Genomic DNA, 26476 nt, shown 5'->3' on the forward strand with positions numbered 1-26476 from the left:
TCTGGGAATGTCATCAACATTCCAAAAAATAAAACAAAATAATTGCCATGAACCTAAAAGCCTCATCACCCTGCCATAGAGCGTTTGGCTTCGAGGGTTCTCGAGTACCCGTATTTACTAAATGTTGTCCCAACAAGAGTTGTAAAACCCTTTGCTTTCTGGGTAACCTGGTCAGTTAACTGTGACTGGCACGAGTTTCCTGCGATCTATGATTATTTGAAGAGGACTCTCATTAAGTGCCTCAATGGAGTCGTTGTTTTGGAGAGAATGGATTGTCCCACAGCATCGCTCAGTTGTCCCTCCAAGGCTCTATTGGTGTTCCTGTGTCTAACCTCTTATTCCCGTCTTTTCGTGGGGAACGTGCCATCCACCGCTCCTAGGTTGAGTCGGTGGCAGGTACCCCTGTGACGGAGAAAGCCTTCCGTCCTTCCGCACTTGGGTCCAATCAAGCAAGTGCACACTGAGATGATAACGCTGGCAAATGTTCAGTAATCTCCCTGGATTTTTCTTCTATTCAATCTTGCAATGACTGTGATCAATACACGAACAACCCAGCAGCAGAGATGACATAGTCATTAATAAATTGACAGTTCTGCATGCTAGATTAGATTAATGGCAAGTTTGGGCATGTGTTTATTAAAGAAAAATCATAAATGGCAGGAAAGGAAAGAGAAACTGCTTATATGCCACTACTGAAGATTCAGACTTTACTCAGGCAGTCAGGAGAGTTTAATCACAAACAAATGAAAGTCTGCAACACACCCTAAAGCAACACACACAAAATGCTGGAGCAACTCAGCAATTCAGGCAATACCTGCCAAAAAGCAGAAAGAGTCGACGTTTCAGGACTGAAGGATATCGGCCCAAAACTTCGACTCTTTATTCTTCTCCATAGATGTTGCCTGACCTGTTGAGTTCCTCCAGCGTTTCAAGACAGATGAACTTTAATTATCTGACTTCACAAAACTATTTTAAGAGTTAGAAGTTCAAAGCGCTTCAGCGAACAGGTTGATTTAGTGGAAAAGAGATAAAAATCTCTTGCTAGTTGGTCATTTTCTTTCCACTGCTTCACAACTCGAACCATTAAACCTGAAGTAATGGAAAATGATCGACAAATTTAAAAATGGAGTTAGTTTGTGACAGAAGATATGTTTAAATCCCAATAAAGATCGGGATCTAAAGTGAAATAAAACAAGATGTGCAAATCAGATTTATATTTAATCAGATTTGAATTATATTTCAGCTTCTTTTGCAGCTCAGCTGGTTCCTTCAGTGAGGAATGTAGTCTTGTTCTATTATTGCACAAGCCCACTAACTTTTGATTATTCCTCCTGAAGTTACAAAAAGTGCATACTTACACGGGGAGGGTCCATGCAGAGACTCTTGTGGAAATGCCCCCCTCTTGGTTCTCGATAAAAATGCTGATTCAGCCGAGACATTGTTTGCTTTCCCAAGAAATACCTCGGAAATCTGGAGAAAGAGATACACACATGGATTCCTGCAACACAAACACTACATGGAATGTTGTCTCACTTATCTGGTTTCTCCACCTTCTGTTGAGCTGAATCAGAAGCAGGCTGATTATCATTGGCATGTCTATTATGTATACATAATATAGAAAAGAAAAAATAATTAAGTAAATTAATTACAGTAAACATGCATTGAATAGATTAAAAATAGTAAAAAAACAGAAATAACATATATCAATAAAGTGATGTACTGTTCATGGGTTCAATGTCCATTCAGAAATTGGATGGCAGAGGGGATGAAGCTGTTCCTGAATTGCTGAGTGTATGCCTTCAGGCTTCTGTACCTCCTACCTGATGGTAACAGTGAGAAAAGGGCATGGTCTGGGTGCTGGAGGTCCTTAATAATGGACGCTCTGCCTTTCTGAGACACCACTCCTTGAAGATGTCCTGGGTACTTTGTAGGCTAGTACCCAAGATGGAGCCAACTAAATTTACGACCCTCTGCAGCTTCTTTTAGCCCTGTGTAGTAGCCCCCCACCTCCCTCCACCCAGCCCCATGATGCAATCTGTCAGAATGCTCTGCACGGTACATCTATAGACATAACTTGAAACAAAAGGGTTGTTTGAGCAAGTAATACATTCAAGTGAACTCCACTGAAAACTATATGATTAAAGTAATATTCAAGTTTGCATCTAATGCAAAGTACATGATGCACCATCAATTACTCTCGGAGACCTGAGGCGAGATATAGGCTTTTATCGGCTGGAAGAAAGAACAAGCAGCAAGTGACCACCACACAACATCCTGGAGACTGAGGCCGGGGCTGTGCCTCCAATCGCCTTTATACCGGGGTCCGTGGGAGGAACCACAGGAGCAGTCAGCGGGGGGGGGGGGGGGGGCATGTCCAGACAGGTATATGTAGTTCACCACAGTACAATTTGCTGTTCAGACAGTTTAAACGCCTGCCCAGATCAGAGGTGAGAGCCAATTTTGCCCTGGTGCTCTCTGCTCTCTGCAGGTCACTGGAGCATTGACTCCTGGGTCCTAGTGCTAAGTACAATTGGTTGTTTGGACAACTTAAATGCCGGCCCAGATAGATTGAAAAGACCGAGTGTCAGGAGCGGAGGCGAGAGCCGATTTTGCTTGCTCTCTTCACGGGACTGAGGCTATGAAGACTGCCCTGGCTGCTGTGGTCCGTGCCCACTAAAATAATGCACTGATACCAAGGCTTTGGGTCTACTCTGGGATGCTCCAGGGTTTGCATCTGACGACTCAATTTGGATTGGAATGCTGTTTGCACTATTTGTGTTCTTTCTCACCTTTCTCTTGTGCATCGGGTGTCGTTTTATTTATTTATTTATTTATTTTTTCTTTAATTGGGTTCTTTTAGGTTTCTTGCTTTGTGGCTACCTGGGAGCAAGCAAATCTCAAGGCTGTATAATTTATACATACTTTGATAATAAATGCACTTTGAAACTTGATCTTTTTCTTCTATATCAATTCAAACAAGCAAAGCAAGGAATTTCCCTCAATTATAATGCACTAAATAGATTCTTTTCCAGATTAGAATAGTGTGATGATGTGTTATTATGATACATTATGGAACAAAATATTGATAGTGTGACATTCTGGGTGGGGGCATAGTCGACAGCCTGCCCCTGCATTTCTAATGAACAGTGCTATTTATTGTTGTGTTAAAATGCTTTTTTGGGATTTTGGTGGGAAGTTCCAGTTCATTTATTGTTACCTTTTAGCTCTGGTTATACAGTTATTTGCTTGTGTAATGGTGGGTCACCCTGACTGTAATCAAGGTGTGTGATGGTCACCTCCCCTGCCGGTGTGAGACTGATGGGTTCACTCTCTGGGTCAGGGTGCCCGGTCTGTTTTGTGTCTATCACAATAAAACAGTCGTTAAGTTAACGAGCTTCCTCGTCTGTCATTACGGACCCAATGCTCGCCACAATATTTTCCTGCAGTGAGCATGGCTGCTTATAATTGTTGAAGTTTCAAGTACATTTGCATACTTATATAGATTCATTATGTTAATAAGCCACAGTGATATAAAGCTGCGAAAGTGAAAGATTACATCAAGTTGAAATCCATGCATAAGAAATTCCTAGGCTGTTAGGAGCCATATAAAGCAGGCTTTGCAGACTGGACCAAAGAATTCTTCTTCCCCCAAGGGCCCAACAATGCAAACACTTTAGCAATGAGACCTAAAGTGTTGCAAAATGTTCTTACACTGATGGGCTGAAAAGCCTTTCCTCCAAGTACTGTGAAATGGTAGACTATTGTAGGGTCAAAGAATTCAATTGTATAGAAACAGGACCTTCCTTCAGTTTACCGCTGGAATTTGTATACCCATCTATATCAATGCCATCTGGTCACATTAGCCTCATGTTCACGAGTCTTATTCAAAGTTTTCTTAAGTGTATTGATTTTACCTGAATCCACTACCTCTCCTGGCAGGCAGTTCCAGATTTCGATCACTCTGTGTAAAAAGCTCTCCCCTGAGATCTTAATTTTTTTTAAAACTCATTCCTCTTATCATAAAGCCTTACTGCTTCTGATTTCTCCATGATGAACTCAGATTTCAACCATCAATTCTATTACCACAACCAACAGACTCACTTTCGAGAACTCTTCATTTCTTGTTCTCAATATCTGTTGCTTACTTACTTATTAATATTGTTTCTTCTTTTGCATTTCCACAGTTTGTTGTCTTCTGGACTTTGGCTGAATGCCTTAGGTTGAGCGTTCTTTCATTGATCCTTTCATAGTTATAATTCTGCAGACTTGCTGAGTATGCCCACAAGAAAATGAATCTCAGGGTTGTATATGGTGACATATAGGTACTTTGATAATAAATTTACTGTGAACTTTATCGCAAGCCCTGTTTGTGTGACCTCTGATGCCAGCAATCTCTGAAGAGTATTGATAACGGCTGGGGTCACCCGTCTTGTAAAGACACTACCCAGAAGAAGACAATGACAAACCACTTCTGTGGAAAATTTTGCCAAGAACACTCATGGTCTTCGAATTCTTCTGAATAGATCAGCCTCACTTATTAATTCTTTTATGGTTGATTCGGGAATTACTGAAATATGGCGGTTTTTGAACCCTAAAGATAAAGAATTTTCATTTTTTTCACATGTATATCACAGTTATTCTAGAATTGATTATTTTCTTATTGATCATCGTTTATTAACAGATGTTATTGATTGTAAATATGATTCTATTGCTATTTCGGATCATGCACCTTTGAAGTTATCTATCAAGATTTTGGACTTTTCTAATAATACTAGATCTTGGAGACTTAACGCTACTTTGCTTCAAGATCCAGAATTCATCACCTACATAAAATAGCAAATTGACTTGTTTTTCTCAACAAACTATACAGAAGAGATTAACAGAGGAATACTTTGGGACTCTTTTAAGGCTTTTATCCGTGGACAAATTATCTCATATTCCGTCGGTAAAAGAAAACAAAGATATTTAGATATTGCTTTATTAGTGGATAAAATTAAAGAAATTGATAAGATTTATTCCGTGACTCCTACCAAAGAACTTTATAAGAAGAGAGTTGAGCTTCAAATGGAGCATAGCTTATTATTATCTTCTTCAATTGAGAATCAATTAATTAGGACCAGGGCTCAATTTTATATCCATAGTGATCGAACTGGTAAATTATTAGCTAACCAATTAAAAGCTATTTTGACTAAGCGACAAATTATTAAAATTCGTAAACAAGATGGCAATCTGACTACTGATCATAAAGAAATCAATAACACTTTTCAAGATTTTTATAAATCTTTATATCAATCAGAATTTGACGGCGATCTGTCCATGATGGATAACTTTTTTAACAATTTGAATATTCCCAAACTGACAGATGAAGATCGTAGCTTGTTTGATGCTCCTATCTCTTTGGCCAAAATAGGAGAGGCCATCTCATCAATGAACTCAGGGAAAGCTCCTGGTCCTGATGGTTATATTATAGAATTTCTAAAAACTTTTTCTTCTTTGCTTTCCCCTTGGTTATGTGAAATTTTTAATGATGCATTTGTTAAGAAGAGATTACCTCAGTCTTTTTATGAAGCTACTATCTCTCTAATTCTTAAAAAAGATAAGGATCCCCCTTTATGTGCATCTTATCGCCCTTTATCACTATTAAATGTAGATTCTAAGATTCTTACAAAAATTTTAGCTATTAGGTTAGAAAAGGTATTATCACAGATTATTTCAGAAGACCAAACTGGTTTTATTAGGAATCGGTATTCCTTTTTTAATATTAGAAAATTGATTAATATAATTTATACTTCATCACCCACAATTCCAGAATGTGTTATTTCACTAGATGCTGAAAAAGCTTTTGATAGAGTTGAATGGGTATACTTATTTAACACTTTGAGATATTTTAATTTTAGTCCTAATTTTATATCATGGATCAAACTAATATATCATAAACCTGTTGCTTCTGTTCTTACAAATAATTACAGATCTTCTTTTTTTCAATTATCTCGTGGTACGAGACAAGGTTGTCCCTTAAGTCCTTTATTGTTTAATATTGCATTAGAACCTTTAGCCATTGCTATTCGTGAATCTCCTAATATTTTTGGTATTACCCGCAATGAGAAATTATACAAGTTATCACTTTATGCTGATGACTAGTTGTTATATATTTCTGATCCTGACAGGTCTATTCCCGCTATTTTATCCTTGTTGGCTCAATTTGGTAGTTTTTCTGGTTATAAACTAAACTTGGATAAGAGTGATTTATTCCCTTTAAACGCGCAAACTTTATTGAATGAAAGGACACCATTTAAAGTTGTTGATGATAACTTTATCTATTTAGGTATAAAAATTACTAAGAAATATAAAGATTTATTTACATTGAATTTTTTACCTATGCTTTATCAGATTCAACAACTTACTACAAGATGGTCTCCCTTATCCTTATCATTAGTTGGGTGGATTAATGCTATTAAAATGATGATTCTACCGAAATTTTTATATTTATTTCAAGCTTTACCAATTTTTGTTCCTAAACCTTTTTTTGATAACATTGATTCAAAAATTTCTTCATTTGTGTGGCAAAATAAAAATCCTAGGTTAAGTAAAAGGCAATTACAAAAATCTAAAAAAGATGGTGGTTTAGCTCTACCTAACTTTAGATTTTACTATTGGGCGAATAATATTCGTAACTTAATTTATTGGAAATCAGATTTGGATTCACCATTGTGCCCACAGTGGGTAAATTTAGAATGCAATGAGGCACAGGGATATTCTCTATTCTCCGTTCTGGGTTCTTCTCTTTCTGCCGATTTAGTTAAATTCAATAAACAGATATCTAACCCTGTTGTCAAACATACATTACGAATTTGGTTTCAATTTCGTAAATTTTTTACTCAGAAAAACTGTGTTCTTGATAGCCCTATTTTACTTAATTTTTTTTTCAAACCTTCTTTGACAGATCAAGCTTTTAGCATATGGAAAAGGAAAGGTATAAAATGCTTTTGTGATCTCTTCTTTGAAGGTAGTTTGATGTCTTTCGACCAACTTTCCAACAAATTTGAGTTACCTAAATCTAACTTTTTTAGATATCTACAAATTAGAAATTTTTTACATAATATTCTACCATCCTTCCCCAATTCAACTTCAATGGACTTTTTAGGTATGATTTTTACCTTAAATCCCTATCAGAAGGGATTAGTGGCTTTTATTTATAATATGATTATGAAGATACAACCAGAAATATCAGGTAGAATTAAACAAGAATGGGAAAAAGAACTTCAATATAATATATCAATAGAAAAATGGGAAAAAAAATTACAAATGGTTAATTCTTCTTCTATATGTGCTAAACATGCTTTAATACAATTTAAAATTGCACATAGAGCTCATATGTATAAAGATAAGCTTGCTTGATTCTATTCTCATATTAACCCTCAATGTGACAGATGTCATTCAGATGTGGCTTCATTGACCCACATGTTTTGGTCATGTCCCACTTTACATAACTATTGGAAGGACATATTTGTTACCATTTCCCCAATTTGGAATATCGATTTACAACCTCATTTTATTACTGCAATTTTTGGTATACCAAATGAGGATGATAATCAGTTTTCTCCTTCAATTAGACGAATGATTGCTTTTGTAACATTAATGACCAGAAGGTCTATATTACAAAATTGGAAAGAAGTAAATCCTCCTACCACGTTTCAGTGGTTCTCTCAGACTATTTCTTATCTGAGCTTGGAAAAAATTGGAAGCACTGTTTTTGACTCATCAATTAAATTTGAAGAAACTTGGGGACCGTTCATTCGACATTTTCATATGAATTAATTTGGCCTCTTCCAGACCTTCTCTCTACTTATTCTTGTTCAGGTATGGAGTTCCGGAGTTTTTGGCACTATCATATACAAATAAACTGTTATTATTGCCCAAGTTAGTTTAGTTTAATTTTTTTTTCTTAATATATATTTTTGCCTGTATTTTTATAATTTTTTCTTTTTCTTTTGATTATTATTTTTATTTTTTCATATAATTATTATAGACTTGATTGATAATGCACTATGTTTCTATGTTGATATTTTAATAGGATATTGTTATCCTACTATTAATTCAATTTCAAGTCTCATGCATTTATAACCTATTCATTATTATATTATGTTTTTTTTATATATGAAATTCAATAAAAAGATTGAAAAAGAAGAACACTCACGGTCAAGGCCATGATCACCCACATAACCCGGCACATAATCAATGGATGAACTATTAATGCCTCTTTAAATTTTATATAGTTCTATATTGTTACACTTCATCCTCCTTCACTGTAGGGAAAACAAGCCTAACCTATCCAATCTTGCCTCATTACTAAAGTCTTCCAGTGCAGTCTTCCATCCTATTGAATCACCTCTGTGTTCTCTCCAAAGCAACACCAGCCTTCCTACAGTGTGACAAACCAGAACTACACACAATAATCCAGGTGAGGTAGAACTAGTGTTTTGATACAGTAAGGTGCAACATAATGTTCTTATTTTTTATATTTTTTCCCTTGATGTTTGAAGGTAAGCATGTCATATACATGAGAAAATTTGCAGATGCTGGAGATCCAGAGCAACACACACAAAATGCTGGCGGAACTCAGCAGGTCAAGCAGCATCTATGGAAAAGAGTAAACAGTTGATGTTAGGGGCTGAGACCCTTTATCTGGACTTGTGAAGTGTCCTGAAGAAGGGTCTCTGCCCAAAACATCAACTACTTACTCTTTTCCATAGATGCTGACTGGCTGCTGAGTTCCCCAAGCAATTCATATACCTTCTTCAGCATTCTATCTATTGGTGCGGTCACTTACAAGGAACTACAGAGCTCCTAACTCCTGGGTTTGATCCTGACCCTGAATGCTGTCAGTGTGGAGTTTGCATGTTCTTCATGACTACACAGAGTTCCCACAAATGCTCTGAGGTGCAGCAAAAGTTAGTAAAATAAATGTCAATAACAAACAAGGTCTGTATTGTTATTGTATTGTATAACGGTTAGGTCTGTATTGTTTGTCAGACTGGTTTACCTAATCTGAAAAATAAATCCGGATCTTATCTGAACTTAGGACAACAAAGTACTGCCCAAGTATTAATCTTTTTTGAACTTCACAACTCACATTGTATTCATTAGGAGCTGGTGTCCTGTCTTTGTCTTTGTCCAACTTCATAGCAATAGGTGGCTGGAACATGCTGCTGTTCCCAAAGTGGTAGTCTGCCTTTGTCAGGATTGTGGAAGGAATGTTGTATGCATTTGCTGCTGGGGTATGAATAATTCTCTTCCGTTGCTCACGGGGTACCTAAGAGAACAACAGACAGGTGTGTTATAGACCCTACATCACAACCCCTTCCTTTCACTAAGTTAGCTCGTGTCCCAGTTCATCTGTGCAGCTCCATAACAACCTCCCATTCCTGCTGAATCTGGAGGGGTCCTGATGGAATCCAATAGCTTATGGCAACAGAGCCCCTTTCCACTGTTTCTGATGATCACCGAGACTTAGAAACCATGGAAACAATGATATTAATTTAAAGAAATAAAAATGATTAATTAAAAGACCTCTCAAAATCACGTTCAAATTTGCAAAATTAACTTAGAAATAATGTATTAAATAAAATATACAAACTATTTACTTTCTCATCTCTTTACTGAAGTTCAGCAAAGCAGTACATCATGACAGAAGTGCCAGCTAAGATGGGCATAAGCTTGAGGGGGTAAATTATAATGGTTCTTGTTTAGTCAGGGCACCAAATTTTACTGGGAGAAGGCAGGAGAACGAGGTTGAGAGATAATAAATCAGCCATGATGAAACGGTGGAGCAGACTCGATGGGCTGAGTGGCCTGACTCTGCTTCAGCAGTGTTGTGGAGTATTTTTAGGTACATAGAACCATAGAGCATTCCAGCACAGAAACAGGCCTTTTGGCCCTTCTTGGCTGTGCCAAACCATTTTTCTGCCTAGTCCCACTGACCTGCACCTGCACTGACCTCCAAACCCCTCTCATCCAAATACCTGTCCAAGTTTTTCTTAAATATCAAGTGAGCCGGCATTCACCACTTCATCTTGCAGCTCATTCCACACTCCCACCACTCTCTGTGTGAAGAAGCCCCCCCACCAATGTTCCCTTTAAATTTTTCCCCCTTCACCGTTAACCCATGACCTCTGGTTTTTTTCTCCCCTGGCCTCAGTGGAAAAAGCCTGCTTGCATTCACTCTATCTATACCCATCATAATTTGATACACCTCTATCAAATCACCCCTCATTCTTCTGCGCTCCAGGGAATAAAGTCTTAATCTATTCAACCTTTCTCTGTAACTCAGTTTCTCAAGTCCGGGCAATATCCTTGTAAACTTTCTCTGCACTCTTTCAACCTTATTAATATCCTTCCTGTAATTAGGTGACCAAAACTGCACACAATCCTCCAAATTCAGACTCACCATTGTCTTATACAACCTCACCATTACATTCCAACTCTTATACTCAATACTTTGATTTATAAAGGCCAATGTACCAAAAGCTTTCTTTACAACCCTATCTACTTGTGAAGCCACTTTTAGGGAATTATGTATCTGTACTCCCAGATCCCTCTGTTCTTCTGCACTCCTCAGTGTCCTACCATTTACCTTGTATGTTCTACCTTGGTTTGACCTTCCAAAGTGCAACACCTCACACTTGTCTGTATTAAACTCCATCTGCCATTTTTCAGCCCTTTTCCAGCTGGTCCAAATCCCTCTGCAAGCTTTGAAAATCTTCCTCACTGTCCACTACACCTCCAATCTTTGTATCATCAGCAAATTTGCTGATCCAATTTGCCACATTATCATCCAGATTATTGATATAGATGACAAATAACAATGGACCCAGCACTGATCCCTGTGGCACACCACTTGTCACAGGCCTCCACTCAGAGTAGTAATCCTCCACTACCACTCTCTGGCTTCTTCCATTGAGCCAATGTCTAATCCATTGCTCGAGTGCCTAACATTTTCACACAGTACTGTTGGTCTTATAGGCTTAAGGACAGACGTATATACGATCACTGCTTCACTTAGTTCTCAAATACTCCAGGACTTAGTGGTGACACGGGCAGAGCAAGAGCTCAGATGCAGGGACATCAGATCATTAGCATGTTCTGCAGTTCTGCACTATGTAGTCATCAGCTGGACTTTGGCCATTATGGGAAAATAAAACAGATTTCAAACACTGTAAGGTGGAAATATAAAACTTACTTTGGATGCAAGCCCACCCGTTCCTCTTTTGGAGAAGGAGGTGCTGAAGGTTTCAAGCGGCGCATGCATGCAATCGTATGTACCTGGCCCCGGGTTTTCACTCTAAAAGAAAATTAACATTGCAACTGATTGGAACTGATTCAAGCCATCAGCAGGGAATTAAGAAGTATTTATTATTACAAACGAGCCTGAGCTCAGCCTCTCTATGTACCTGCCATATCAGTATTGGTGTTGATTCATTAATGTCACCTGTACCAATATACAGTGAAAGTTTGTCTTGCATACTGTTCATACAGATCAAATCATTACACTGTGCATTGAGGTGAAGTAAGGTTCAACAATAACAAGTGGTAGAATGTGTAAAAGCCAGCAGAACTGTGCAGTGCAGGTAAATGACTATAATGTTCAATCAGCTTCGTGGGTCTGGCAAGAGACACAGGAAAGCACTCTCTGCGAATGGCTATATTAATCACTTATTTACAAACAGTAAGCACTTGACCAAACGTTTGTGTTCCCCGAGTTACAGACACTGCAAAGCTGAGTATTCGATACACACACATACATTCAGCAAACGTACAAGTGAGCACAGAGCGTACCTTCTCAATGGTCTTGTCTTAAATAAATCGAGAAGAGAGGAAGTCCCTTCCACGTGCAATTGTATATACCCAGGATGTTTGAAACTGGACACCGGGCATCCATCCAATGGGAAAAGCAGCTGCAGCTTCTAAACTAACTAATCACAACAGAAGCAACCTTCGACAATCAGAATAAGGCACTCCTCCCACAGGACAATGATAAAGTGGAAGATCGTAATGCAGTAGATTGTGAGGTCAAAGTTCCTTCTCATCACCCAAGAAGTCAACTCAAGAGTCTGATAACAGTGGGACAGAAGCTGGTGCTCCGTGCTTTTACATCTTCTGCCTGGTGGGCAGGGGGGAGAAGACAGAATGTCTGGCGTGGGTGTAATCTTTGATTATTCTGGCTGCTTTACTGAGTCCTTATATTGTTTCTCTTTTGTTATGCTCCTTCCCTTTATGTTACACGACTTAAAACTCTACCTGTGGATTTTTCACTGTCGTAAACACAACAACGTTGGTGATTGATTAATACTCCAAGTGCCAATGTACTTGGTGTGACTGTCCCCCACCCTCTTTGAATGCAAACATTGAAAGCCACTAATGAATTTATTTATATCCAAGACTAGAGGCCTTTCAGCAGTTCTTCCTCATCTGCTTTGAATACTCAGGAACATGCTGTAATCCTGATACCTCACTTCTTTTAGAGAAGTCCAATCCTAATCACAACATGAATCACGTTGAGTTCTCTTCCCTCCCTGGCTTTCGTGCTCGGACACCATTGTTATGGCGCGCACTCATCCGCATCAACTGCCGAGGATCAGATGCTCTACCTCTCTGGAGTATGGGTAGCTGGCACGGCCCCTTTTAAAGATTCATGCCAGTCCCGCTAATTGGTAATCATGTCTTGAGCGCCAAGTCCTATTTAAAGGGAAGGATCCGGGATGGAGATCCCTGGATCCTAGTCCCACCAGGAGCACAAGGACTATTTGTCACACCTCACTGACAATGTCTGAGGAGACGGATGAAGATTTGGCTTCTGTTTTCACTAAAGCCTCTTGTGGGCCTATGGGGGAGACTCTGGGCTCTGCTGAAGCACCCCCACCACCGATGGTGTCACAAAAGTCATCCTAGGAGGAAGGTTCAGGGGTAATTACAGTACCCAAACTGGTAGAAATCCCTTCCATCTACAAGGATTTGGAAGAGGTCTTCAGTAAGTGAGAGGCTTCAACTCTTCCACCCTACTGACCCTACCACAGTAAAGTAGATCTACTGCCAGGTTCATGCTCTTCTAGGGGTTGATTACACATGCTCTCAGTCCCAGAGAGAAGAGAAATGATCTGGAAGATGGGGTGGTAAATTGGATTAGTAAGTATGCCGATGATACTAAGGTAGGAGGTGTTGTGGATAATGAGGTGGATTTTCAAAGCTTGCAGGGAGATTTATGCCGGTTAGAAGAATGGGCTGAACGTTGGCAGATGGAGTTTAATGCTGAGAAGTGTGAGGTTCTACATTTTGGCAGGAATAATCCAAATAGAACATACAGAGTAAATGGTAGGGCATTGAGGAATGCAGTGGAACAGAGAGATCTAGGAATAACAGTGCATAGTTCCCTGAAGGTGGAGTCTCATGTAGATAGGGTGGTGAAGAGGGCTTTTGGAACGCTGGCCTTTATAAATCAGAGCATTGAGTACAGAAGTTGGGATGTAATGTTAAAATTGTACAAGGCATTGGTGAGGCCAAATTTGGAATATTGCATACAGTTCTGGTCACCGAATTATAGGAAAGATATCAATAAATTAGAGAGAGTGCAGAGACGATTTACTAGGATGTTACCTGGGTTTCAGCACTTAAGTTACAGAGAAAGGTTGAACAAGTTAGGTCTCTATTCATTGGAGCGTAGAAGGTTGAGGGGGGATTTGATCGAGGTATTTAAAATTTTGAGAGGGATAGATAGAGTTGACGTGAATAGGCTGTTTCCATTGAGAGTAGGGGAGATTCAAACGAGAGGACATGATTTGAGAGTTAGGGGGCAAAAGTTTAAGGGAAACATGAGGGGGTATTTCTTTACTCAGAGAGTGATAGCTGTGTGGAATGAGCTTCCTGTAGAAGTAGTAGAGGCCAGTTCAGTTGTGTCATTTAAGGTAAAGTTGGATAGGTATATGGACAGGAAAGGAGTGGAGGGTTATGGGCTGAGTGCGGGTAGGTGGGACTAGGTGAGATTAAGCGTTCGGCACGGACTAGGAGGGCTGAGATGGCCTGTTTCCGTGCTGTGATTGTTATATGGTTATATATGTAGGAGTACATTAAGGAGGCTGTTGTCCTGGGAGTCATTTGGCCATCCACTTCTTCAGCCGGCGCTGTCTTCTTCGTACAGAAGGATGGGAGTCTGTGGCCTTGCATTGATTATAAAGGGTTGAATTGCCTAATAGTCAAGAATTGCTACCCTCTTCCACCCATGATTACTGCTTTCGAGATTCTCCAAGGGGCAAGAGTATCCTTGAAGCTGGACTTGCAGAGTTCATGCACCAGCAGTTCTCCGGGCTTTTATAAACAACGTGTATAAGTTCGTCTTTGTAAACGTGGATGACATTCTAATTTTCTCGAAGTCCATGGAGGGGCACGTTGCTCATGTCAGAGACACCCTGAAGAGGCTTCTGGATCATGGAGTCCATGGCAAGCTGGAGAAATCCGAATTTCACCTAACCACTGTTTATTTTTTGGGCTTCATTATCTCAAATGTCATTCTCATGATGGACCCTAGTAAGATGCAGTAGGAGATTGGTCACAACCATCCAGTGTGAATTCCAGGGATCTGGCAACTTTCATTGAAAGTTTGTCAGAAACTTTAGCTCAGTGGGGGTTCTGCTGGTGGCACTAACCAGGAGATCCAAAGGCCCTTTTGTCTGGGCTACTGAGGCAGAGGCTGATTTTTGTAGAACTCAAACAGTGGTTCACGACAGCTCCCATTTTGGTTGTACCTAACCCAGACCTTCCACACCTTTTGGAAGTGGATGCCTCAGAGGTCAGAGTGGGTGCAGTGTTGTCTCAATGGACACCTTCAGACAATTAACCTGCACCTGCATAATTCTTTTCCGGATGACTATCCCTGGCAGGGATGAATTACTACACTGGGAATAGAGAGCTGCCCCGTTGTCAATTTGGCTCTGGAGGAATGGCATCAGCGGCTTGAGGGGGCCAAGAGCCCTTTTATCATATGGATGGACTACAAGAACCTGGGCTTATATTCAGGAAGCCAAGAGACTGAATTCCAGGCAGCCCAGGTGGCCTCTATTTTTTGACTGTTTTAATTCTATCCTGACCTACCAACCAGGATTTAAGGACCAGAAGCCAGATGCCTTGTCCTGTCAGATAGACCAATCCGCAAGAGAAAAGCAGTCCACCACCATTTTGCTCCAAGCCAAGGTGATAGCGCCAATTCATCGGGGGATCGACACACTTGTTCGCACACAAGGGGAGATTCCTCAGAATGTCCCTCCGGGTCATCTGTTCATTCCTAGTCCCATCCAGTCTCAGGTTCTTCGATGGGGATGTGCATTGAGATTGGCATCTCACCCAGAGATTGCCAGGACCCTCAAGGTCATTAGGAGAAGATGTTGATGGCCTGAAATGGCAAGGGAGGTCTGTCAATATATGCAGGCATGTGAAGTGCTTATCCGGGACAAGGAGCCCTGTACCCAGCCTCAAGGGTTCCTTCAGCCTGTGCCTGTTCTGGAAAGACCATGGGCTCACATCTCCATGGATTTTGTCACTGGTCCTCCTCCTTCCAAGGGAAGGACTGCTGTCATGGTAATTGTGGATCTTATTTGGAAGGTCTGCCAATTCATCGCCCAGGTTAAACTTCCCTCTGGAGTGGAGACGGCTGAGATTGTCCTGCAGCAGGTCTTTGGGATCCATGGTTTTCTGGTGGACACTGTGTTCCATCATGGTCCGCAATTTGCATCACTTTTCTGGAGGGTGTTTTGCAAACTGATTGGGGTGAATCCTTCTTTTGGGTCTCACCCACAGTCCAACAGCCAGATGGAGCTCCCCAAGACCCTCATGATCAATCCCACTTTCAACAGTGCCAACTTAAAGCCTCCGAACACCAGGCTGTTAGCCCCACCACCATCAACCCCCATCGCTACCTAGGTTTGTTGATGGGGACAGGTTTTCTCTGTGAGAAGAATTTTGGACTCGCGTCCTGTTTGAGATGTTCGGCTCGGGAACAATTCGGACTGGAGGAGAGGTGCTGGGTGCCTGATCCGGCTCTCATTCCTGACTACAATCATCGTCTCTACGCAGCCAGGACCATCAGGAGTTGGCCATTGGGGAGGGAGTCCTGATGCAACATGCACTGATCCACGACAGGTGCTGAGGTTAAGATGCTCTAACTCACCAAAGTATGGATAGCTTGCACCGCCCCTTTAAAGATTCAGGACTGTCCCACTAATAGGTGATCATGGTTTGGGCGCCAAGGATTGAGAATTTAAGGAGCTCCTGAACTGAGATTCAGTGTTCAATCATAAGCCTGTATGTAATTTTGCGTAGTGTTTGTTTTGTGCTCAGGGTCTCCATCCAGTTTGAAATGTGTCTCAATCTCAGCCATGGATACACCAGCACTTGGGTCCAAACCATTCTCATCAAGGACTTTCATCACCACTATACTGAAAAATGAGATGATTCTCCACCCAACTACAGAACATGGCCTGTAAACAGATCTGGAAAGATCAAATATGACTCTGGGCACAGCCAAAGAAATGATCCTGTGGATAATATAAGCATTTTGTTCATCTCCTTCCAATTCCTGTTGAAAATCATTCTCTGTCTTAACCTTTTTTTGATTATAAGAGAGATTGACATGTTCTTATCTCCTGTAAGACAATTGTCACCATAGAAAAACACTGCCTACAAATATGAACCCAAGCTGTCTATCTTCCATGTCACCACTACAACAATTCTAGTGTAGATTATTTACATTCTGTGTATTAAGACATCTAAATAATACAGAAATTTTATTCTGCAGACAAATACCTTTTTCAACTTGCCCATGAAATGGACAAAAGAACAAAGCATTTTACCGAATGCAATTTCTTTAAAATACTATCTTGTTCATCATCTCTTAAATGCAAACAGAAAAATTGCACAGTTGATGGTTCCAGTGATTGAGACATAATTCATGTAATGGTTTTATAAAGTTAACATATCACAGCCTAAACCAGATTTCCAGGACAGTGGCAGCTGGCAAAAGCAATGGGTTGTGCTGAGGGACAAGGTGACAGCCAAAGTGAACTGCAAGTTGCCAAGACAGCCAATTATAAGTTATACAATACACAAATGGGCCCTTCAGCCCATCTTCTTCATGCAGACCAAGGTGCTTGCATGAAGAAGATGGGCTGTTCTCATTTGTCTCTGACTGCCTTTGTTTTGCTCTGATGTCTTTTTATTTAATTCCTTTTCATTACTTTGTATAACTTACAGGCTATTGATACTCCGTGTGTTGTCTGTACCTACAGGTGATGCAAGCATCTGCAGGTACAAGGACTAGAAAATAAAAGCAAGGATGTAGTGTTGTGGCTTTATAAAGCATTGGTGATTGCTTGCTTGGACTAATGTGAGTCGTTCTGGGCACCTTATCTAATAAAGCATGTGCTGGCATTGGAGAGGGTTGAAAGGAGCTTCACAAAAAAGATTCCAGGATTAAACGGTGTGTCATATGAGGAACGTTTGATGGCTCTGAGTTGTACTCACTGGAATTCAGAAGAATGAGGGGGAACCTCATTGAAACCTATCAAATGGTGAAAGGCCTCGACAGAGTGGACCTGGAGAGGATGATAGGGGAGTCTAAGACCAGAGGACACAGCCTCAGAGCAGAGGAGTGAACTTTTAGAACGGAGATGAAGAAGAATTTTTTTTAGAGAATGGTGAATCTGTGGAAATTGTTGCAACAGGTGTCATGGGGGCCAAGTTGTTGGGTATCTTTAAGGCAGAGGGTGATTGTTCTTGATTAGTCAGGGGATGAAGGGATACAGGGAAGATGCAGGAGATAGGGGCTGAGAGGGAAAATGGGTCAGACATGATGAAATGGTGGAGCAGACTCGATGGAGCAAATACCTATATCTTATGGTCTTATCACTATACATGGCACATATGACAAAAAAATCAACTTGACTTGCATCAATTGTCTGTCTGAGCTAGGCTCACTTACTCTACGCAAGCTATGATAATCCAGGAGGAAGGAAAGCTCTGTGACATGAAGGATATATACCTCAGTTTCTTTATTACATAGAAGCAAGGCCACTCAGCCCATCGAGTCTATGAAGCGCATTCCCATCAATCCAATTTCCTCCACTCTTACCCTGTTACGGTTTTCTCTGTCACATCGCCATCAACTCCCCTCAATTTTCCTGCTACCCACCAACACTGGGGATAAATTAGGGATTATTAGCCAGCCAGCAGCTCTTTCGGAAGCGAGAGCAGACTGGGACACCCAAGGGGAAATCCACACGCTCATACATAAGAAGAATGCGCAAATCAGACTCAAATCCCAGTCACCAGGGCTTTCGGCAGCAGCGCCAACTGCTGTGGCACTGCGCTGCCTAATTTTGTCGGTCGGTAAATGTTAATTGGAATACTCACACTGCAGTTCGAGCCATATCTGTGCCTATTTTGCAGCCACTCTCTGCCTGAATGCAGATGTAACTTTCGCCTCACCTGCATCAAACGTGGCCTGTTCAAAACCCTTCAGTGTGGTATGTGTCGCCACCTGGTGGCCTTTTCCTGTAACTCACTACACTCCACACATTGAGAATAAGAAGATGGAGAGCGCAGGGAGACTGTCAAACTCCCCACAGAGAGTTTCCCAGGGGTGAGCACCAAACCCACATCTCTTTAACTACCTGGTCTTCTTGTAAACCGTGAATAAGGTATTGTGCAGAAAATAAATACATTATCAAGATTACCACTCCTAATGAAGATGACTATTTTGGATATCTACACTGTCGCTTCCAGTACAGTACAGTATCATACAGCATGGATACGGACCCTTTGGCCTGCTGAGTACATACTGGCCATCAACCGCCCACCTATGTTTATCCCATTTATTTTCTTCTTTTCAGACTACATTCTCATCGAATCCCTCTTGGATATGACCATTCATGTTCAAAGTGGCCAGTCAACTTCCCAACCTGCACATGCCCAGGATGGAAGGGGAGATCAGTGCACAGAGAGGAACCCGAGTGGTCACGGGGAGAATGAGGAGAGTACCTAAGGTCAGAGTTAAACCCAAGTGCCATGAGGCAACTCTGTTGGCTGTGCCACATTGCCACCCTGGAGCCCATCTTTGGCCTCCTTCAATTCATTAACCAAATGCTATCCCTGCAGAGATGGAATCTACATAATTGTACCTTCTTATTATGCAGTCACTGCAGAATCCTCCAAATTCACCTCAAAGGCAAGTGAGTAAATGTTAGGGCCAACGTTCCCAGCACCAGTAGGCCAGGTTGGAGAGGTTACTGGGATTAAGAATGACTCACTTCTAATCTTCTCTGCCTCTGAGGCCAAGGTGGGGCTGCAGACTCTTCCACAGAGGAAGAAAGTGACGGCTGTCAGGACTGCCACTGATTTGTGAATTGTTGTGTCCTTTTGGCCCTTCACACAGGGCCTCTATGTGGCTTCTTGGATAGCACAGCGATTCACAATACCTCCCCAAAAATGCTCCTTCTCTGTTTTTATTGTCTGAGGTTTAGGAGGATTCAAAAAAACCCTCGAATCCTTTCCTTTGTCCCCTGGATCCACCCATGATCCAGATGGTGAAGATCTTTAATGAATGATGGGTTCTGCTTTCTTGAGGCTTCACCTCTTGAAGACGTCCTTGATGGTAGGGAGGTTTGCGCCTGTGATACATCTAGCCGAATCTACAGCCCTCTGCCATCTCTGGCGAGCCTGTGCATTGGAGGTCCCGTTCTAGGCAGTGATGTGATCAGTTAGGCTGCTCTCCACTGTATATCTGTAGAAGTGTGCAGGAATCGTTGGTGACTGATCGAATCTTCTCAAGCTCCTCATGAAGCAGAGCCACTGACATGCTTTCTTCATATTTGCATTAATGTGCTAGGGCAAGGATAGATACGGAGATATTGATGTCCACCAACTTGAAGCTGCTCATCCTTTCCAGCAGTGTCCCCTCAATGAATCCATGATTTCCCCTTCCTGAAGTCCACAACCAATTCCTTAGTCTTGTGGATGTTGAGTGTGAGGTTGTTTTCATGACTCCATTCAACTAGCTAATCTTTCTCACTCTTGTAAACTTCCTTGCCTCCATCTGAGATTCCTGCAACAATGGTGGTGTTATCAGAAAATTTACGGATGACATTAAGAGTTGTCTGCATACTGCAGCTTAATTGATGAAATTGGGTGAACTTGATTCAGAAATGGTGCCTCTGCATGTCGAACTACTTCAACAGTTGGAATGCATGACTGATAATCAATCTCTTCCTCGGGCTTATATTCCAGTGCATAACTTTTATCCTTCAGATTAACTTCCTCATCTCGCTGCCTGTTTACTTCTAGCTCAAGCCATCTCTTCTAGCCATTCTGCTCCTGCCTTAGAACATTGATGTGCAACAGCTTCAGCACTGAACTCCAAATGTAAGACATAACAAGCAACATAATTGTGATATATGATACTGACGATATTGAGGTTACCTTGAAGAGTGGCAGCTGATGCACTGACTCCCTATGCTCTTTTGGGATCATCAGATAGGGAAGATCCTAACTAATTTGAAGCTTTGAGTGTACAAACAACAGGATAGAAAGACAACACTTCTCCTATTTTTTTATATTCTTTATCTTCCTAAACTTTATGGAAGAGGTTGAAAATTCCCCTACCAGTCCTGCCATGCTTCAAGATTTGTTTGTCCATTGTAATGGACTTCATTCGTTCGTTATGTGCTGTGCTGTATGGCGTAGGTGATCATGGTCTTTCCGTGACCATGATTGTTCTTGGCAAATGTGTCTACAGAAGTGGTTTAACATTGCCTTCTTCTGGGCAGTGCCTTAACAAGATGGGTGACCCCAGCCATTATCAATACTCTTCAGAGATTTGACTGCCTGGCGTCAGTGGTCACATTGCCTTGTGATATGCGCCAGCTACTCATACAACCATCCACTTGTACTGGGGGTGGTATTATATTTAAGTGCAAGGGAACTATATATTTAGTTTTATTCAAAGCATCAAAGCAATAAAATAAATAATTAAATAAAATTAATGATGAAAAACAGATCAGTAATTGAAGGTCACCTCATTTTGGAAGTGGAAGTTTATGGATATTCAGAAATTATTTGGCATGGCTCCTTTTCTTTGATTATTTTGAAAACAGGGACAGGTGTCCACAGTACGAGAAAATTCTGGGAATATTCAGCAAGTCAGACTCGCCTGTGGACGGTGGAAGAGAGTTAATGTTTCAAATTGAAGACCTTTCATCTATTTCTTTCCACAGTTGCTGCCTTGACGTGCTGTTTCCAGAATTTTCTATTCCAGCTTTCCTGCATTCACAGTATTTTGCTCAGTTCTCAGGCAATGAGGTAAACATGCAGTCACATTTCTAATTGGAAAGATGTTAGGACTGGTAATCCTCCTGACATGGAGGATTATTATGCTAGAATTATGTGTCTTGACAAGACATAGTATCAGTTGAATCTAGTGATCAAAACAAAAGCTTATTCAATTTCTCGGGAATAAAGAAAGTCAATGTTTCACACATTGGACAAATGATTAAACTGTCCACCTGCGCAAAATCTAGTGAAAGGAATAACATGATTTTTTTGATAAGAAGACAAGTTATTACATAACTTAGGGTACTGCATTATTTTACTTCATTATTTAATGTGAGATGGAAAGGCTGTGGTACTCATTTGCAGCTGTACCTGACACCCCTAAATCCACCTAAAACAACTTTGAACTTAGAATATCTTCTGTAACCTAGGCATTAAGAGTCTTTCAGATATGAATGAATCCTGTACAGTATTGAAATTGCACATGCCAGTGTTAGAGAGAAGAGTAAACTTATGTAACAACCACAGACTCTGCCACATTGTCTACATGCCCACGCAGGCGAGCTGTGGAACAGGTTTGCCAATCGCACTTGTGAGTACGCACGTTCCAGCTAAGTACTGTATAATTATGGTGGTATTTAATTCCCTGCTTTCATTCTAATCTTGTCAACATTTGACCAAAAGCACAGTGACATTTACACTCCCTGCCTACCCCAATCCTTGTCCAGGAAAAGACTACCCTTTTGATTGACGCTGCAAAGGAGCAGTATTCATTTAGTATGTAGTCACTGCTTCCAGCCGCAGTATTGGCATTAACTTCCAGTTTGAGAGTTTTAGTTAATGGCCATATTGACCTAGAGTTTATTGTTTTTCTTTTCCTTTAAATTCTGTTGACCCGCTTCAGTGTGTCTCTCTCTCCACACTTAGGCCATATCTAAATGTTTTGACAGTTTAAGGTCTTGTGTCAGCCATGAGTCAGAGCAGTGAATATGTTGTCTTTTCCTAGGCCGAGTCTACTTTGAACCTGACTTAAGGTACAATAGCCGTCTCCCAATATAAGTAGTTCAATTACTTGATTTCACCAAGCCAGATTCATTCAAATAAAGTTATCATATAAAATATAACACTGTTGTTTTATGGAGTCTATCATTACTTAGGTTTAGCATAGCCAATGGTTCATTGGAAATCAATACTCCCTGGGATTGAGTCAATTAAAAGAGTGGGCAGAAAACAGGAAGCCATAGAGCACATTGTTTTGATACCGTGGTGCCATGTGGATGAAACTGGTGCCCAACACATGGGTGCATATTTGTAATGGAAATCACTCAATGGTAACATTAACTACTTGCAGGTTAATTGCTGGTTGAGTTCTTCTGCCTATTGTTATGGCTCAACAAGACTATGTTGATCCCTTAAGAGATGTAGGTTATAACCCATTGATAATAAGGCAATAAACCAACCTGTCCTTACATAAGTCCAGATCGAAGCTCCTTTCAGCAATTACCCATTGTTTGTGCTGCATCGCTTGCACGTGGACCTGCACTCACATGTTGCCTCTTAGCAGGGTCCACAAATATGTAACAGTGGTTGACCACCATCTGCATGCTAGACTGGACAGTCTTCAAACTCTTTACAAAATTATTTCCCAAGTTGGTGCTGGATTCCTCCAATCTCCTTGGGATTAATTGCCAACTTTCAGGCAGATTCCCAACATGATAACATTATGGCCCGGGTGTGAGGTTGGATTGCTCTGGGTGCCAAGATGATCTGAATAGCTTGAGGGCAGTTTCATGCTGGACAATGGAATCTGGGCCCGGAGTAGGCCGCTGGGTGGCATGGTTTAGGCCCGAAGCCTTTCTCAGCAGCAGAACAATTTAAACACCTGATCAGAGGTGAGAGCTGATTTTGCTCGCTCGCGACAATCTTCGCCCCTCTGTCCAGGGTGTCAGAACTTTCTGATGTTCCGTCATTGAACAATTTTATGCGCGGGCCCAGATAATCTGAAAAGACAGGGTGCCAGTGGGGAGGAGAGTCGATTTCACTTATTCTCCATGATGGTCATCTCCATGGTGTAGAGTCTATAAAGACTGCCCCGGCTGCTCTGCTCTGTGCCCACTAATACGATGAACTAATAAATGAGGCTATGGGCCTACTCCAGTCTGCTCCAGAGTTCGGACCTGAGGAGTTAGCTTGGTTCGGAATGGTGTTGCTCATTTCAATTGTCTGCGTGATTGGTATTTTGTCTTCTTTCTCTTGCACGTCAAGTGTTGATCTTTTATTTTTATTCTTGTTCTTTTTTTAATTGGGCTCTTTTGGGATTCTTGCTTTGTGGCTACTTTTGAGCAAGCAGATCTCAAGGTTGTATCATTTATATACACTTTGATAATAAATGAATCTTGATTCTTCACTCAGCCTTCTTTAGAGCACAATGCCAATGAACCTCGTAGTAATCTCACTTTTTGGCCTACTGGGACCAGAGAAACCCTTGGCCATATCTCACCAAAGGCCATATTTGCTCAATATTCCCTTCAGGCAAATCTTATCTCTGTGAATTCTCGAACTTGCATGTCAATGTTTGGTGGTTGTGTCTGCAATGGTTACTTGAGAAACAAGCCACTGTAAGAAATGTTCCACAATTACAAATTTCTGTCGAAGAAAGTACATTTAATCCTTTATTTAAAAAAAAGGATGAACAATCATGTAGTGATAAAAAACTAATGAAACTAAAACTAGTGATACAACGAAGTGAGCAGTCTAAGTGTATTAAAACATACTTAAGTGTTAGCAATCTTAACATATTTAAATGTTACCAGTCTACAAAAAATATCATTCCCCTCGCCTATTACCTGCTCTAACCAAAATAAACTGAACTAAAGGCAAAGCATGAATACTTGTTGCTTCAACCAGGCCCAAACCAAATAACAAGCCACCCATTATAAACTCGTAACACAAAGTACAATACAGACAGGCAGGAAAGAAATACACATCTCTTACAATGAGGTTGAAATTCAGAGACGGAATGTTTAAATCAATCATTTTTGTTCATTGCCCAATTAAGTAGATTCTTGATCACCTGAAAGGCAAAGCCTAAAAGGAAGAAGGAAAACTATTGGTGTCTGCTTACATGATTTGCAGCTTATGAATCATAGCAGACTGTGGAATGGGGAAGGAGCAAGGAGGTAGCTCACCTTTGAAAACTTAATCCCAGGCCCCAAGCAATTGTTATTCCGGTCACTGTTAGCATCAGGGATTCGTGCATGCAGGCACATTGCTGCATCGCATTGAGAGGGAGGTAGGTGCGTCAGAGAGCATCACACATGTCACATGGCAGGCAAGTAGAGCCGCGGTAAAATATTTGAATGTTAGGTGTGACTCCTAATTGACAGAGGTTGGCAGCAGGTGAGTTGAACACTGGCATATACCAGACATCTTCAGCACCATCTGTCCGGTTCCCATCTTCCTGAACAACGCAAGCCAACCTGCTCCCGAGGTTATTAGACCCCCTTGGGTTCAGGTGTAACCCATCCCTTTGGTACGGGTCATCCCTTCCCCAGAAGAGATCCCAATGATCCATAAATCAGAACCCCTGCCCCCTTCACCAGCTTCTCAGCCAAGCATTCACCTTCCAAATCATTCTATTCTTACCCTCACTGGCAACTTTATGCAGTCCGGTGTAGGTCTGTAGCCTAGTATAGCTTTTTCTGTGTTTTTTTTATTACGTAGTTCAGTCTAGTTTTTCTACTGTGTCATGTAAGACCATGGTCCTGAAAAAACGTTGTCTCATTTTTACTATGTACTGTACCAGCAGTTATGGTCAAAATGACAATAAAAGTTGACTTGACTTGACTTGAAGTGGCACATGCCCACTGGAGCTCCTGTTTCTCAGCTTTCTATCTAGCTCCCTAAAAGCACTCTTCAGGGCCTCATCATCTTCTCTACCTATGCAATTGGTGCCAAGACTTCTGGCTGTATACCCTCACCCTTGAGAATGCCATGGATATGATCCAAGACATCCCTGATCCTGGCACCAGGGAGACAACGTACCATACCAGTGCTCCTAACACTCCAACAGAACCTCGTCTCTGTTCCTCTGAGAAAAAGAACTCCTATCAACACTGGAATTCTCTTCATCTCTCTGCTCTTCTGAGCAACAGCACCAGACTCAGTGCCCGAGACCTGGTCACCCACCCAAGCTCTTCCAAATAAATCGGCGTCTCTTATTAATTCCTTTATGACTGATTCAGCAATTTTCAAAATTTGGCATTTTTTACATCCCAATGACAAAGAGTTTTCATATTTTTCTCATGTTTATCATAATTATTCAAGAATTGATTACTTTTTCATTGATCACCGTTTACTTACAGATATTATCGATTGTAAATATGACTCTATTACCATTTCTGATCATGCACCTCTGAAGCTATCTATTAAGATAATGGATTCATCAATTAATGCTAAATCTTGGAGGTTCAACTCTATTTTATTGCAGGATTTAGATTTTGTTAATTTTATCAAACAACAAATTGATTTGTTTTTCTCAACAAATTCTACAGCAGAGATCTCTAGTGGAATTTTATGGGACACTTTTAAAGCATTTATTCGTGGACAGATTATTTCATACTCTGCTGGAGTTAGGAAATGAACTAATTCTAAAATATTGATAAAATCAAAGCAATTGATAAGATTTATTCAGTGACTCCTAGCAAAGAACTTTATAAAGAAAGAGTGGAACTTCAAATGGAGCATAGTTTGTTATTATCCTCTTCGATTAAAAATCAGTTAATTAAATCTAGAACCCAATTTTATGTATATGGAGATAAGTCTGGCAAATTATTGGCTAATCAATTGAAAACTGCTTCGGTTAAAAGACAGATTACTAGGATTCGTAAGCAAGATGGCACTCTGACGATTGACCATAAAGAGATAAATAAAGCCTTTCAAGATTTTTATAATTCCTTATATCAATCAGAATTTGCTGAGGATTCTTCTATAATAGATGATTTTTTTTTAAGGAAATTGAATATTCCAAGATTAACAGCAGAGGATAGTGTATTCTTAGATACACCTACTACGGAAACTGAAATAAAAAAGGCTATTTTTTCAATGAATT

The 26476-nt window shown here is 40.7% G+C and overlaps 1 protein-coding gene across 4 annotated transcripts in view; it reads right to left on the minus strand.

Moving 5' to 3' along the window:
• stpg1 (sperm-tail PG-rich repeat containing 1) overlaps positions 1–26476 on the minus strand; it is a 75439-nt gene that overhangs the window by 19398 nt on the left and 29565 nt on the right. For all 4 annotated transcript variants that reach the window (XM_059954520.1, XM_059954519.1, XM_059954522.1 and 1 more), the window contains 3 exons: positions 11240–11341; positions 9134–9313; positions 1359–1470 (listed from right to left, as the gene is read on the minus strand). In XM_059954520.1, the coding sequence (XP_059810503.1) occupies positions 1359–1470; positions 9134–9313; positions 11240–11341 (394 nt within the window). The remainder of the gene's footprint in view (positions 1–1358; positions 1471–9133; positions 9314–11239; positions 11342–26476) is intronic.

This window comes from Hypanus sabinus, chromosome 30, assembly GCF_030144855.1.
Source record: "Hypanus sabinus isolate sHypSab1 chromosome 30, sHypSab1.hap1, whole genome shotgun sequence".
Classification (NCBI taxonomy): Eukaryota; Metazoa; Chordata; class Chondrichthyes; order Myliobatiformes; family Dasyatidae; genus Hypanus; species Hypanus sabinus.